Raw genomic sequence first — 16,731 nt, 5'->3', positions numbered from 1 at the left:
CGACGATGCAGAGACATGGGTTGTTTTCAGATGCTGCTGTCAAACAAAAGACTGTCTGTGTATGATTTGTTATGAGGTTTTTGCATTTATCTTTTAATCAGCGCTGAGTGCAGGCAACCACAACCTGCTTAAATCACATTTTATGTAATTAAATGAAATTTCAAGCAGAAACCTCAATGAGTTTTTTTTCTGTTCATCATAGTTGTTTTTTCTCCACCAGATGACTGTACATGTGAAAGTATGTATGTTTATTTTCAAAATGGAAACAAGAGACAAACCACAAGGTTTTGTGCATAGGAGGAGGAAACCAGAGTTAGTTTCCAAACTGCCTCTGTAGCCTGAGATAAACCCACTCTTAAGCTTGTTTATGCAAAAGAAGGGGGGTGGGGTGCTGTAGCTAAAAGCAACCCACAGCTTAGTCACGAGAGGGTGTTTCAGAAATGATTAATACTAATGGCAGCCAGTAGATGGCACAGTCTCACACACGAGAGGGGGGGGGATAAATGTGAGTCGAACAGCTTACCCTCCACTGGTGTTGCCGTTTTTGCTGAGGTGAGTGCGAGGCTCACTGGAGGCCAACTTCAGCAGTTCGTTCCACTCTCTCTCCCACTCCTTCTCAGTGTACACCAACCCCGACTGCACAAACACACACACAAATGGAAATTCTGTCAAGCACGTGCTTATTATTATTCATTTTCACAATTTTCATCTGCATCTTCAAGGTTATCTCCTGAAGCTTTATGCATCTACAAATGTGGGTAGTTTTTTTTCATATGTTCTGCTGTTAATCGATAGCTAGTTAAAAGAGGCAGACAGGCATTATGGGTAATTAGAGAAAGGTGGATGACATGCAACAAACCAGGACGTTGCATTTACATGGGATGTGTCTTAGATCACTGGGCCACCAGGATGCCCTAGGCATTTATTAAAACATAAGCATCTGGACTACTTCTTTGCCTGAGCTATCTTTGGTGACATAATTTTTCTAATAGATTGGCAATTACTTTAATCCATGAACATCAAGGGAAAAGTGAGAGGAAGTGCAGAGGATTTGACAGTATTAACACGGCTACTTATGCACACTTGGTATCATATAGAAAGACTATTTTCATCCCAGAAAAAATCCAAATGTGCGATCCAGCAAGGAAGCTAAAATCAGCGCCTCGCTTGCTCTTATTGATTTCTTAATGTGTCATTCGTGAAAGAGGATGTGATGCATTTACTCTCCCAACCTCCTTGTTCTGTTGGGTTTGCTGCCATCTCCACCTCCTCTTCAGAGCGTCTCTCTCCGCTCCACTCTTCATCATGGTATACAGGGATTTCCTTAGCATCAGGTCTCTGTCATGGAAGCCCCACATCCCTGATCAACACAGATGCACAACACTGTTACTGCATGTTAAGATTGAGGACATAAAACAGCAACAAAGCCATTGCACCAAACTATATAATCATTCTGAGATAACCTCAGCTTTTTAACTTCCTGTCTAAAAATGTCTTTCATCACTCATCAAAGGGCCCTAGTTGTCCGACTGTCAGTGTAGATTACATTAGCTCTGGTGCCTCTAACCCTGACAGCTCCTGCTCCAGCAGTCCTCGCACTAGGGAGTCAACAATCTCCTTCGGCACGGACCTGAATACGCTGTCCCTGAATCCTGCAGCTGACAGTTTCCTGAAATGTATAGGTCAGTTATCTCCCTTCCTTGCTTCCTTCGCTCTCTCACTCACTCCCTCCTCTGGATTCAGCAGCTGTGGCGCAGCACTGACACTGTTAATACACACCGACTTGCACAGTTGTTATGGATGATATGGTCATATCGTATGTTAGATATACTGTAGTGTACATGAGTAGCTCACCTAAAGAGGCAGCATGCAGAAGGCAGTTCCCGTCCCCTGTGGTGGCCAGAGGAAGCAGCTTCTTACAGCTGGTGCACATGGTGGACCACCAGTTCAGACGACCTGCACACACATACAATATGATATGACCATGAATTCTGTAGAATTCTCTACAAAACTGAGAAACAGAAGGGAGCAAACACATTCAGTTTAAATCCATTTTCAATTCAATATTTTCTTAATTTACTCAAATTGAAACAGACACACAAATGGTAAAGATCCCTGAGTCAGATTTATCGGGATACTCCAATATAATGTCTCAATGGGCTTTACAGGCCCACAGCAACATGTATTCCATTGCTCTGTCTACTCTGACAGATATTTACAGGAGCCTTCAATTGTGCGTCTAAAGAGTTTGTTACCTCGATTCAAATGTAGCTTAAAGGGGTGATAGAATGATTATATAGGGTATTTCACACTGTTCCTTAAGGTCTCCTAATAGGGTATGTAACATTGGTTGGGCTGAAAATTGCTTGAATGCTATTTAAGGGTCCTTAACTACCCTGTGAATATGGCTCTATTTATAACAAGAGCTTTTCTTCCAAATATTTAGTTGAGCTGCGCGCCGATTGGTTTGAGCGAACCACATACATATCCATTGGAGACTAGACAGCAGGTCTCATATTTCAGATACTGCAAAGTTATATATTTATATACAAAATATACAGTTTGTCTGCTATTTCGTTATTAAATTCACTTCTGAGACTTTTTTATGCGAGAAATCAACTATATAAAGCTCAAATATGGGCCGTTTTACGAAAATCTATGGCAAATTTGGTAAGACGTGTCGGACTTCAGGAGCTCCACACAGTCTGACGAGAAAACGGCAACCTCCATACCCAGTGAAAGTCACCGTTTCTCGGTTACTGGACTACCGGGGCTCGGGGCTGGCTGGCTGCCAGCTGCCGGCATAACTAGAGTATATTTACAGTTTGAATTTCGTCACGCAACTTATATAACATCTACCCCAAGGTCTTATAAAGCTAACAATGATGTCCGATTTCAATTTAATGCATTTTTGTGAACATTAGGGATTTCGTTAGCTGCTACTGTCCCTTCAATCCTATGGGTAAAGATCGCGGCTAGCTGCAGGCCCTGGAACCCTCCATCAGGGCCTCGGCATTTTGTAGTCCAGTAACCCAAAAACGGTGATTTTGCTCATCGGGTATGGAGTGCCGCGGGCTTCCCTTCGTGACGGAGATCCAGCTAGCTCACAGTGAGCCCGAGTCTATGAAGTAGGACACGCCGGGCGGCGAGGCAGCACCGGCCGCTGTCACGTAGCCTGCTGAGCTCCTGCTGAACTGCGACACACAGTCGGACAAAATTTGCAATTAGCCATCAATTTTCGTAAAACGGCCCATATTTGACCTCTACATAGTTGATTTCTCACATAAAAAAAATCTCAGAAGTGAATTTAGTAATTAAATAGCGGACCATCTGCATGACCTAGCTAGATTCAGAAGACTAAGCTGACCTCAGGTCAGTGGTGTAGCCTATGCAAATGTTGGGGCCTGACAAAGACTAGGAGTTGGGATGCTTACGTCAACTTTTAGTTTTGTTCAGATTCGCCCCTTTTCAGCGGCAGTTTCAAAATGTGAGATTTGCATAGTAAAGGGGTATCAATGGGATTTTGAGCTTCTATGTATGTCCTATTTACCCACCGAACTGTCGTTATTCAACTATGACAAGGTAAAATCGGTTTTGCATTCTATCACCCCTTTAATGTTTTTCAGTCTCACAGTACTGTAGCAGGTACCAGTGACGGCCCATTGAGAACAATTAGCCAACAAGCATAATTTGCCTCAATAGCTACACTTTGAAGGCAATGATTAGCGCAGGCCATATGCTTTGCCCACACCCTCAAATACCCAGCAGTCTTTCAGAGAAAAAAACAAAAACACTCTGAATATTTTCCTCCTCAGCCTGACTTTTACAGTATCTCCAGTTTCTGCTCCATCACCGCCCTGCCGGTGTCCCTGAGGGAGAGACGACTGCTTCACAGCCCTGGGCATAGCACACTGCTTTACTGCAGGCAGCCTCACCGCTCTGAGCCTGGGCTGATCTGACTGCATCATTTATTAAAACAACAGTAAACACAGATGAGGCTCTGAATGATTACCCCATTTTTTTTACATGTTAGATGTCGAAGGTAATTTTCTGGAATCATGCCATGGACTACTACATCTCAGTGTGTTCAATGCTGTTATAAAATATATTTATATTTATGATATTATAATGTTATATCCAAGAATGATTAATATGCTGGTGGAGATTTAATCACCCATATTAAGTTAAGCTAATACACAGCTGCTTGTTGTACTTTATTTTACATGTGCTTAATTGCAGAGATACATATTTAACAGGAAGAGTTGTGATGCATAATTTGGCTTAAATTAATGACAGTGCTAAGATAAATCCTCCACTTATCAATTGAGAACAGATACCATCTTCTGGTTGGTTAAGTCACTTTTAGAAATGTTCTTCTTTGATGACTGTTCCCAGATTTTGAACAGCATGAGGCGAGAAAAGCTTTACAATCTCTGTGTGGGAAAATCTGCAGAAAGATTTGAAACTTCACTAACTAGTTTCTCTCCGTTAATTCAAAGCTTCAGCTGGGAGATGAATCCTTTGGGGTCCTGGATGCTTTAAATTAGTTGTTGTTGTCGTCCTGCTTCCAGATGATGCTGCTTCTCTGATCTGCTCTGTCTCTCCACTCTCAGTCTCACCCTCCAAGTCTCTGTCTACATTACTGACTTTTAGTGGCAGCACCAATACGAAATTGGTGCTGCTTTGTGGGCCTCCTGCATTGCAGTGTAATCTAAATAAAGAATACACTGACATGCATAGGATTCCTTTTACATATCTCATATCCGTAGTAGCAGAAGCACTAAAAGAGAATGTATCATATTATATAATATTCTGTAGTACTCACCGGCCTGCTCCAGAGCCATCATGGTGGACTGCTCGATCAGGTCTCTCTCTATGAAGCACCTAAAATCCTCGCTGTACACGCTGAGGTCTGGTAGCTGGAATGTGTAGATGGGCATGTCAAGAGGGAACTGCTCGCTGGTACAGTCGTTGGCCACCTGCAGCCGCGCCAGGGAGACGATAGCAGAGCTGGCGTGGGAGATGCCGCGGGACAGACGCTTCTCTAGAGGAAAAAAGGAGCGAGAATTGAATGGATGAGTGGGAAGAAAGTAAAGAAAGACACAACTAGTGAAGTCATTTGTGGTGGCAATATGATGTTGAGGTGGCCCTCGTACCTTGTGCATTGTCCTCCTGCTTCTGTGCACACGGCTTGTCAATCTTGCTGACATGGGTGGGCGTGTCACGCGTCTCTGGATGCTTGTAGTAGCGGCCCTCGTTGAAGACCTGCGGCAGGTTGGCAGTGTGGACCTGCCTGAGCTCTTCGTAATCATTTAGAGCAGCACTGAGGTCCCAATTTTTACCTGCCGGACACAAACAAAAGGTCTGGTTAATTATACATCAACACTGATTATAAACACAAGTATAAATGTTGCTCACAGTGTACGGCTGTAATTGCCTTGATTTTTTTCAGATTTTCATTAAAATTCCAAAATGTCTGAATTGCTGAGCTGCGGATGAGGGTCTGGCTAGTCCACACAACATTCTGGTACGGGAGAAAAACATGCTCTGGTTTATTGGCATTTCTTTAAATCAATCACAATCGTCATGGGTGGCGCTAAGCTCCCCACGGGGCCACAGTGCAAGCAAAATAGCCTCAGGAAGGAACTTGTTTTGGTGGAGCGTGTACGTTCAAATGTTGTTTTAGTCGCACAAGAGAAAACTCAGATTGGACAGATAGTCTAGCTAGCTGTCTGGATTTACCCTGCAGAGATCTGAGGAGCAGTTAACAATAGTCATAAAACAACCGGAGTTTAGAATGCCAACACAAAGAAAGCGGAAAGTGACAGACATCAGGCCGAAAATGAGGGACATCCGGCACAACCTCTGGCGGCACCGGAAGAATCCCATAAATGAAAGTCGATATAGAATATCTCATGGTGAATAACACACAATATGCTACCAATAGGAAAAAGGGAAGAGGAAAATGGGGGTAAAATGCAAAAGATCTTTGCATCTGCAGATTTATGGATTACTGTCTTATTTTAAATACTGATAAATTCCCAGCTTTAAGTATTTTAAATAATGAGCCCCAACAATAATGGTTTATATTGCCCATATGGAGCAATGCCATACAGTGTGTTTGTCTTTAACAGAGTGAAAGCAATATCCTGATGTGCAGGAGGGACCCACACACTGATAACACATACACGACATGGCATGAACGCACACACGCACGCACGCACACACACACACACACACACACACACACACACACACACACACACACACACACACACACACACACACACACACACACACACACACACACAGTCTCCTCTGGGTGCTGTGTCTCTAACAGAAATACCTTCCAGGTTTAAGAGACACAAGTCAAGCACAGTCTTCTTATAACTCAGTGCCTTCTCATGATGCCACAGGAACTGTCTGCAAAACAGTCTTTATAAAACTCACATCAGTGCCTGCATGTGATCTGAGCATGTTTGCGCAGACAGGGTCAATTAATGGACTCCCTGTGTTAAGAGACCTAGAGGAAGTTGTCTTCTTCCTGACTTCCAGACATGATGATTCTCGGCAGTCTGAACATGAAACCTGGCACCACTAATCGTCTCTCACACCGATCAATGCTAAACTGATTCTACTTTATTGAGCTACACAAATCCAGGAATACAACTTAAGGTCCAGCAACATAGCCACTCAGCACCTAATGCATGGCCTTTAAATGCTTCTACATCAGCCTATTAATACTGTAGCATGGAAGGCATTGTTTTAGCTCCCTCATTTGTAATGGCTGTCGTCAGCAAAAGGAACACTCATAAATTCACCTGCAATATGAACATGCATTATCCCCATCTATTATAAACACAGCAGCTTTACCTTTTTAAATAAAGGACTGAATTAAACCAGGTAGATAGGAGGATTTCACTACTACGTGTCTGGAGAAAGGTCCTTGTGACCGAAATGTCGACCAAACAAATAAACCAATGCAGAGGTTACAAGTGTGTGCAGAATTTTTCTTTATTTAATTTCTTTAATTAAAAAAAATAATTACTAAAATTAGGTTATTAGCCTCATTTTCTTTTCTGTGGAAATTTAAAACCCTAAGCCCAGAACTGGTCCTGGTTCCAAAAGAATGTGACCACATAGGTCAAAAGAAATTCTTCAGTACATGAACCGGCCTCTAGGGGGAAGCACCACATGTGGCACTGTCATATTTCTGCTCCTCACACCATCCTGAGTCAGACCAGAGGGTCACAGAGCCCCTGATTGATGCCATGGATGCATTAGGAGAACGGATTGATGCAGGTCTGGAAAGCTAAGCTAACACCAGAAAGAAGCAGCAGGCATTTCACTGAAATAGGACATCCAGGCCCACGTCTGTCTTGTCTGAGTGCAGTGTCTTGTTTGGTGTAACAAGAATGCCCCTGTGGATTTGTGCCAAAGCAGAATCAGAGGAGAAAAAATGACTGAGGGGGAGACAGCACTAATTATTTTATCAGACTAGACACCAGTTGCATAATATACACGCAGCAACAAAAAACATTTCCAGGACACACTCGACAAGAAGTTCATCTCTTAATGGAAGTCTTATTTGTGTGGAGCATGCTTTTATTCCTGTAAAGTAGACAAAACTAAATCTGCATTTAGAGTTCAGCATTTCTTTACTGCAGTTTGAGCAGATGCTGGAATGCAATGTGAAACTGTTCAAGACACACTTGTGAAAAAAATGAAAATAAAAACACACTTTTACTGTCTCTAGATATCAAAGCCAATTAAACTCATCATCAACTGGATTTCTGTTGGCGTGTGCACTTTGTACCCCCCACCCGAAGTGGCCCTGTATGTAAGCTATACAAGTGCCAGTAGCACTCTGCCCCTCAATGAGTTCCGATGAATGGGCACAAAGCTCTCCCTGGGGAGTGCACTCGTAAAACCGTCACACTGGCCTCTAAATCAGCGAGCTTGCTCACTGTTGCAGGCCCCATTTCTCTCCTTCCCTCCTCTGTTTCCTTTCTTTTATTTTCCCCTCATTTCCTCTCCTCTTCTGTTCTTTCCTGTCCTCTGCTCGCTTGCGTGCAACCGCAGCGCAACAGGGAGCTGATCAAAACACAACTTCCCACATATTGAGTCCTCTACATATAACAGTTTGGATGATAGCCTCTAATTTCAGAGGTGCAGGACAGTGTTGGTCTCTTACCTTCCAGCAGGTCTCTTGCCAGACCCGGTTCTGCCCCTGTGGACCGAACAAAGTCTGACAGGACCGCGTCCATATCCAGAGTCATGTGATCATGTGTGTGCGCTGCCCAAGGTGCAGCGGTGGCCTTGGTGGACGCCAGCCTTCACGTTTTCATCTGGAAAAACACAACATTTTACAGTAAATCCATTTCAGACACACTTTTAAAAACCCACTCACTCACTGACCTCTCTCTTATTCTAATCCCAGCCAGCAGTCTAGACCTGCTTGTACTGATGTGCAATGCTTCATAGAGCTGATAGTTATGGTACTGTGACCAGCACTCCACTCCCAGCGCTCCTCCCAGCTCTAGCTAACAGTCATAACATAACATATTATCCAGCAGCACAGATGGGGTCGTATCCAGGACACACCTGCCTGTCTCCAAAGCCTTTGGCCCACCGCCCATGATCATAACAATACTAACCCTCTTTCTAACCCTGAGTGTCAACCAGGGTGTGATCCAGTAGCTTAAACCACACCAGGACTCTGAGCTGGACAGCAAGGAAGAATGCAACTGTTTTTGGAGTGATTCAGTGTCATGTTATTTAGTACGATCCTAGCTCAGAACATGTTAGCATCAGGGCTCTAATGAACAACAAGGGCTGCCTTGTTAGGTCATAAACAACACTTGATCTAAGATGCACAAGTGTTCCCTCCCTTGGCCCATGGAATGAATGAGCTCATGCATAGCTTTCATTCCACTTGAGGCTGTGTGGGTGACACAGGAACGGAGTTCAGAGCATTGTCAGTGAAGAAACAAACACCCACAGGTATGCAGCTCTGACACCGGGCCCCTGTGTGCGGACGGGAGGTTCGAAGGCTGCTAGAGGTCTGTGGCTATGACCTAAAGAGGAGTGAGCACATGCTGGAGACATTCAGATACTCTGCCCACGTCTCTGAGCAGAAAGCCGAGGCTCCAACTCTGTGTGCCACATGACATAAGCGTCTATCAGGTTTTGGCTCTGTGTTGTGAACCAACAGACACTTTGATCTGGAAATAGAGCTAAAGCTAAACAAATGCTGTTGTTTCTTGCTTTTAAAGCTGAGGAATATAAGTGGCTAGGACATCATGGCATATCTTTTCCTGACCATGATAGAACAAGCTCAGAAATGTCCTCCCAGTCAGTATTATCATCACATGAAAATTAAAAGCTCACAACAAAAAAGAGGCCGCTGAGCACTGCTTGATTGTTGGAATCAGAGAGAAAAATATCTTTGTTCAAGACCCAGCAAATTTTGTCTTTATCGTATGCATTATTAATGAGTCAAAGCTGCACTTAAGCTGTAGTTTAGCTGACCTACTTACTGTCAGCCATTTGCATTGTGTTGCATGAGCATTATTGTACTGTAACAATCTAAGCACATGTAAATGACAGAAAACAGGATGGTCAGCTGGAGCAGTTACAACCAAAGGTTTGTCAAAGATCACGAGAGTATGGTTGATGCATATTATGTTCAGATTGAAGATGACCCAAAATGTATAGCTGGAGAAGATTGTTTTCTCTTCACTGCCACTTCAGATATCAACTAAATATTTATATATCAAAAGGCGTGGAAATTTAAAAGGCTTGAAAGTCTGTCTGTGAGGTATAAAGAGACAACCTATGTGTGCATAATTACACATCTAGAGGTAGACACTTAACTCAATACAGAATAATAGGCTGCCCATCAAATTAGAATCACAGTATTGCTTTGCAGGGCAAAAAGCCTTGAGTCGTGAAGTGGTATAGAGCGAGACACAGAAATAGCTGATTATTATAAGTCATGACCTCGTCTTTTTCCCTTAAGACGTTTTTTCAGATCGCTTTCCCTGTGGGAGGTAGTTATGACTCAGAAACACCCTAATACATGTTTTTCTATCTGACATAAATCCTGGAACTGTCCAGCTTCCCTTTAGTCATAACGTAAATTTGCATATTTGTCAAACGCATCATGTACATGGCAAAATATGAAGGCATTATAGCAGCACAGTGAACTAAAAAAAGATCTACTTTAAAAGACAAGGCTGATGTGTTTCTATATTTTTCTTATTTTTAACAAATACCATGAAAAGACCAGAACCAACAATGCCTTAGTCTATGTATTAAAACTTTCCGTTCTGTCTATTTGTTCCAACTAAATATAAATCTTTTTAAAATGGCTCAATACTATATAGTTTATTTTTTTTACAAAAGGCAAAGTCATCTCCTAAAACAACTGGGCAATTTAGTTTTCCGCAAATGTTACTCAAACTGGAGTAAATAGGGACTATCCTCAATCGCGGATAAACACACATTCGGTGTACTAGTAGAGCTGGTTAGGTACTATCGGTACTCAATACTGTATCTTTAAGTTATAGACCAAAATAACCCTGTGCTGAGATGTATTGAAACTTCTCCAGTTATATGATACACCGCATTTAATTTTTTTTTTTTTAAATATGACTATATGTATGGCTTTGCTTGCAGGCATCACCCAGGCAATCACTGCAAGCGTGACATGTGATTGGCCCATTACCACTGCAGCTTACTTAACTTAATGCTTTGCTTCACATGATGGGTATCAAACGAAGTAGAAAAAAGATATCAAATGTAGTACTCTTTTGGTATTGGTATCACTTTAAGGGTGCGTGATATTTCTTTTCCTAGGATGGCGAAGGCACGACCAGCCCAACAGTACTCTGCCTCTGATTGGCTCATTCTGGTATTCTTAACTGAACCCTAACCAATCTCACTCCTCGTGCCTAAACATAACCAATCCAACCAACGAAAGCAACGAGTACTAGCCAATCAGAGGCACAGCAGGGCATGTCAATAATCTGACCAGGATGTATGTGGGATTGACTCAGTGCATGTTCCATCATTGTAAAGCAACATGTTACCCAGTGCAGCTGTGTGGCTCATTTGTGTGTTTTTAATAGTTTTTGGAAAAGAATGGCGGTCCATGGCACAAAGTTATAGATCAGTCTTTGCCTACACAAGCAACACTTAATAATCAAATCAATTCATTGTTTGTTTTGGTCTTTTTATGTGATTTGTTGTTTATCAGAAAAATATAGAATATCTCCAGCCTTATCCTTTTAATGTTGTTTAGTAGCTGTCAGTGAAAATGTGGATGACTGTGATTCAACTTCCTTCAGTTAGTTATCACACATACTTTCTGTATTTTCGCTGAGGGTTGTTGAGAAGCCATCTGATGACCATGGGACTGTCAGGACCAGACGCAGCTCTAGTCCATGGCTTCAGAGGCAGCAGAGGAGAGGATGCAGAGAACCCTGAACAACATACATACATATTAAAAGTTATCATCCTGAAATAGAAAGTTATGGCCCTTAGTTCTGACTGACTGATTTCAATTAGAAACTCAACCGACAGACACCTGGGACTGCATCAGGGTTAATATGCAAATTCATAAATTACCCCTCAAGCTATTACTTTCATCATGTGTCATTTAGAAACCACTTGGTCTACTGACTACTCATAGAACTGACAGATAGTATTACTCTTGAACAGCCAACATTAAATTACTGATTGAAAATTAAAGACTAATTTCTTGATTTCACATAATTTTCACTAAAATGTGAAATTGCCTTACTTGATGACATGCTTGAGTATTTTTAGAGCAGGGTTTTAATCTGCCTTGTAATGTGTGTGACTACAACTGTCAGCTACTGTATAAAGCTGCTTCATTTCTTCTTCATAAACATTTCCCTAAACAGCTCAAAAAGTTTAGGTATCAGCAGCACTTAAAGGTGCACTATGAGTTCACTTCACAAGTAAATTCCAAACAAAGCAGAGCAAGCTCGCCCCTCCCCCCATGTTTCCGTAACTGTCATGACTAACTGACTGTCACTAATCCCCACCCCCTCCCCCAACCATCTTGTCGGTGATTGGCTGGAATGTGGTTTGTTGTATTTTGGTGCACAGCCTGTGCCTCTAGTGTTTGTTTGACGTTTACGACCCCTGTGTTGTCTCCCGAGACCAGGCTTTTTCACAGTGTATTCAGGGGGTAGGCAGCTAGCGGATCAAGGAGAGATGCCTACGATTTGAGACAAAAATGAAATTGCGCTGAAACCATGCAGGAACTCGTAGTGCACCTTTAAAAGCAGCACCATTTTTTGAAAGACCCCACCTTCTGAAAGCGTAATCACATTTTCAGTTTCTCACACTAAGACGCAGGTGTTTATGTGACACCAACACTGACGTGATAAAGAAAGTGCAGCGCTAGCCTCACAATCTTTGTTTTTATGTAACCAAACGCAAACATGCTGATGCCGGTAAAGGCGGAGAAGGTCACTGCTGGAGTTATTGTGTTCTAGGATGATGCTGCGTGATACAGCAGACAGAGAGACAAACACACATGGAAACAGTAAGAGAAGAGTGTGAGAGCAGCCACATAGAGCAACCGAGGAAACTCAAGAGGATATTCTGCAACTGTCCCCGGTGGATCACACCGGCCGACGCCTCTCTCCACCCTTTCAGCCGAACACTGGCTGGCTTGTGCTGAGGAGTAAGCCTCCAAGCCCTCCTAAGTGGGACTGAAATATCCTTCAGTGTCATGCATAATTCACATGAACAGTAACAATATTAATATACTGTATGTGTCCTCTGTTTATTTGAACTTTAACCAAAGCACTATGGGTTCACTTTGAAACCAGAGCAACTACTCACTACTTAAAACGCCAGCAAACCAGTGGACATTGACTCTTGACCATAAATTATATGGAGTTTGATGGATTGATTGTTAATATTATTTGGCCTGAACCATCACCAACAAGGGTGGAACAACTACGACTAGTTCAATCATTGCTGCAAGGCCAACATGTCAGTGATGACAATAACAAAAGTAATTTGAAGGGCTGGAAATAACACAAGAATATCACACTCAAGCAGAAGTTACTTGACTAATGTTGTCCTCAAGTAAAAGTGAGATTACTTGTGTTGTAGCTCTGCAACTATACTATACTGTCGGCTTCTGTCATTCTTTTAGTATTAGTATTCTTTTGGTAAGTACCTAAGTACATTTACCCAATCCTGAAGTATTTGTACTTTACCTGCGAATATCTATTTTATGCTACTTACATATACTTTTACTTCACCACATTTCAAAGAGGAAACTTTAATTTTTACTACACTAAATGTATCTAACAGCTGTAGTTACTTTTCTTATTCAGATTTTACATGTAAAACATGTGAACCGTTTTATAAGTAGCATTGTTACAGATTAAACTATAACTATCCAATAATATAACTATATAACACTGACGGGGGTTATTGTGAAAAAAAAATGCACTTTTACCTTTGCTACTTGTCTTTAGGTACATTTTATTGCCAATACCGGCAAGACTACTACTTAATGGAGTATGTTTACACTGTGTTATTGCCACTATTACTTGAGAGATTACAAAAACCTATGAGTAAAAGGAGTATAACAGATTTTAGAGTTTACCAAAAAGCACTTGAAAATGCTGCTCAAATACAATATTGAGAGTACACACTATGTTTCCACACTCGGTTAATAGTCAGAGTGTGGCTGCTAGTATATTTGGGTCAGAGATGAACACACAATGTTCACTATAGGCTGCATCTTTGATCTTGTGCTGTCAATACAAACGCTTAAGCTTTAAGGCCACGGGGGAAAACGTGTGGCCTTGCATTGCAACCAGCTACTGCCTCATTTCCCCTCAGCTGCTGAGCAGCAGACGTATTAGTAACAGAGCAGAGTCAAGTTTTGTATTCTCCTTATTGTATTCACAATAGCACTTACACACACTGCATCATTTGCCTCCTATGGTCCTCCTATGGACCTGCCCGCAGGCCCTTCATATTTACAAGGGCCTGTTTGTAGACAGTAAAAACAAAGATGATTGTTTCTTAATCATCTGCCTGGTCAAACACAAGAGCATGGGCCACGGAATTCTCCTCCGGCATCAGTTTACACAACAGCACTGGTCCACAGACACTATACAATCAGATGTAGCCTTTAGCATCATGGCATAAATGAAACACCTACAAAGTACTTAGTTCAAATACATTTCTTTCATAAATTACAGCTATAATTTGGATGCAAGCACTAAAGCAGAACCGACTTTTATAAATGAGCCACCTGGGGGGCTGTTGGATGTACCCCGCTGCGAGCCGTACGCTGCTGATGTTTTTAATTTAAGGACCAAAAGACAAGCTGCTTTTTTATTAAGTGACATTTAAAATGTAGTATCTGTGCCATGTGTATATTTAACAACTATTATCACTATACTCAATCAATCATTAGCAACTGTCAATCAAGTTTTATAAGTACACTTTACAACACAAGACAATAAACTTACCTGTGCGAATTCTTCAGCTGCAGGGTGTTTAAATCTAATTAACCTTTTGTCAGAAATCTCTTGTGAACTTGTGAAACAATAAAAAAAGCTTACCGTTTTGACTCAAAAATAATTAAATGCAACAAAAAAACTACTCTATGCATACTGAATGATGCTGTACAACAGCACCCCAACTACTACTTCCTTTTTTAATGTTTAACACTATTTGAAGTCTCTTAACTTGAAACCACAAGTAAACCAGTTGGCTGATTTAAATGTGTGAAAACATTCTTTTCCATGATGTGAGTGTATATACGTAGTCATTCTACAATAATAGGATGCATTATAGCTGAGATAATTGTCTCCATAGTGAGCTGTGATCGCCCACATGCAAGGCAGATACACACAGCAGGTGGGAGGTGAACATACTGTACAAACACTTAGATACCACTCTTTGCACTGCATCTCTTCCGTACCTGAGTCCTATACATGCACACCAATGTTAAGCAGTGTATACCTTTGCATTTATTCTCTTAAAATAAGCTTTTTAAATGGCAGCTTCTATTTTACAGCTATTATATTTTATGTATATGTCAGAGTAGACTGAGTGCCCCAAATGTACTGTATAAATACTGATGCTGTAAAGGACAAATTATGTTTATTGCATTACAAAAGTCTTATAATTGATGTTTTTTTTCTTTCCATAAACCTGCTTAAACAAGTGAGCTTAAAAAACATTTGCAAAATTCTATGAGTTTATAAAAACAAACAAAATGGCATGAACACAAAGTGAATCCTGTCATCACACCCTCATGAACTGTACCTTTTTATAAAGGCTGGATGTCACACATTGACGAGCTGCTTCTGAACCTGCCAGTGGCAGAACATCTGGTGTCAGACTGTGACCCACCTCCAGGAGGGTTCTCCAGATTGTATCATTCTTAAATAGGCCTATGTGTATAAAAACGATTAGTTGATTGACAGAAAATTGATCTACAACAAATATGCTCTGCTTTCTCTCTTTCTTTCTATTATATAATTTTTATACATGTTTTATTTATTTTGGTTGCTTACTTGTTATTTAGTTTTACACACAGATATTGTTATGTTTATTTTCTTTTCTGTATGTGTCATGAAATGCTTTAATATTGTCTGATTAAATGTTGTTTTGGACCCTAGGGAGACTAGCTGCTCATCTAGACGCCAGGTAATGGGGATCCTTATAATACAATTACAAAAAAATTGGATATCTTTGGGTTTTGAAGACATCACTTAGGCTAGGGCATAGGGAGCTAGTAATAGGCATTCTTTAATATACTGTATATGTATAGTCTTTTGACATTTATTTGTTTGTTTTAATTGCTTTGGAAGTTAATCAGTAATTCTTCTAGCCCTATATGTCTTGGATTGATTGTGCCATATGATCTGATCCAAGCAATTTGTTAATATTAAATACATCAAACGTTTTATCTTCAGATTAAATCATTTCTCTGCCGATTTTTGATTGTATGATGCATCCTAAAAAAGAAAACCCACAGATGACACACGATGATCTCTAATAAAGGCTTCATACAGAAACAACACATTTGTCAGCTTGTAGTTGTAAATCAAAATGACCACAGAATGTGTTTGAGAAAAAAGGAACAATATCAAAACAAAAGAAAACATTTATGAAAGATACAGTTGATCTGAGTGACTGATTCAATGCATTATTCTTGTGGAGGACTAGCTCACTCCAGCTTCTGAGTCTAATAGGTGGCACTAGTCCAGACAGTCAAAAGGACTGTTAAAACCTGAAACCTGAGCCCAATTTACAAAATAGTGGCAGGGGACTCTTGTCCAGCAAGGGTCGGACATAAGATGCTGGCTTGTCGGTTAAACACAAACTAAGTTAGCACCAACAGGCTAAAACTGCTGTGCTCAACACTGGTAGATAAAACACCCTATGATCGCCCTCTCTGGAGTGCATGAGTGTGTGAGTACACAAATGTGTGTGAATGTGCATCAGTACTGAATAATCGACACAATACATTAGCGTGCTTCATAACAACGTGCACGTAAGTGGCATGGAAAATTCATGTAATGGGATATTACAATGTCTCACCAAACTACAAACTAAGCATTTCCTCTCTATTTCTCAGTCCTTGCTTGAGAGCACAATATTCAATCAGTGAATTTAAATGCAGACTAGAAGCACCACTTGCTATTCAGCCTT

At 41.2% G+C, this 16,731-nt stretch overlaps 1 protein-coding gene across 2 annotated transcripts in view; it reads right to left on the bottom strand.

Moving 5' to 3' along the window:
* Positions 1 to 16,731, bottom strand: part of otud7a (OTU deubiquitinase 7A) — a 37,163-nt gene that overhangs the window by 11,376 nt on the left and 9,056 nt on the right. Inside the window, exons 2-8 of one of the 2 annotated variants that reach the window (XM_078257004.1) lie at positions 11,369 to 11,486; positions 8,195 to 8,348; positions 5,157 to 5,342; positions 4,826 to 5,044; positions 1,855 to 1,956; positions 1,233 to 1,360; positions 524 to 636 (exon numbers count right to left, since the gene is read on the bottom strand). In XM_078257004.1, the coding sequence (XP_078113130.1) occupies positions 524 to 636; positions 1,233 to 1,360; positions 1,855 to 1,956; positions 4,826 to 5,044; positions 5,157 to 5,342; positions 8,195 to 8,279 (833 nt within the window). In that variant the 5' untranslated portion in view covers positions 8,280 to 8,348; positions 11,369 to 11,486. The remainder of the gene's footprint in view (positions 1 to 523; positions 637 to 1,232; positions 1,361 to 1,854; positions 1,957 to 4,825; positions 5,045 to 5,156; positions 5,343 to 8,194; positions 8,349 to 11,368; positions 11,487 to 16,731) is intronic. The other variant, XM_078257005.1, reaches the window with a different exon arrangement.

This window comes from Sander vitreus, chromosome 8 (genome assembly GCF_031162955.1).
Source record: "Sander vitreus isolate 19-12246 chromosome 8, sanVit1, whole genome shotgun sequence".
In the NCBI taxonomy this organism is placed as follows: Eukaryota; Metazoa; Chordata; class Actinopteri; order Perciformes; family Percidae; genus Sander; species Sander vitreus.
Note: the sequence above shows the minus strand (reverse complement) of the source record. Positions and strands in the feature narration are given on the sequence as shown.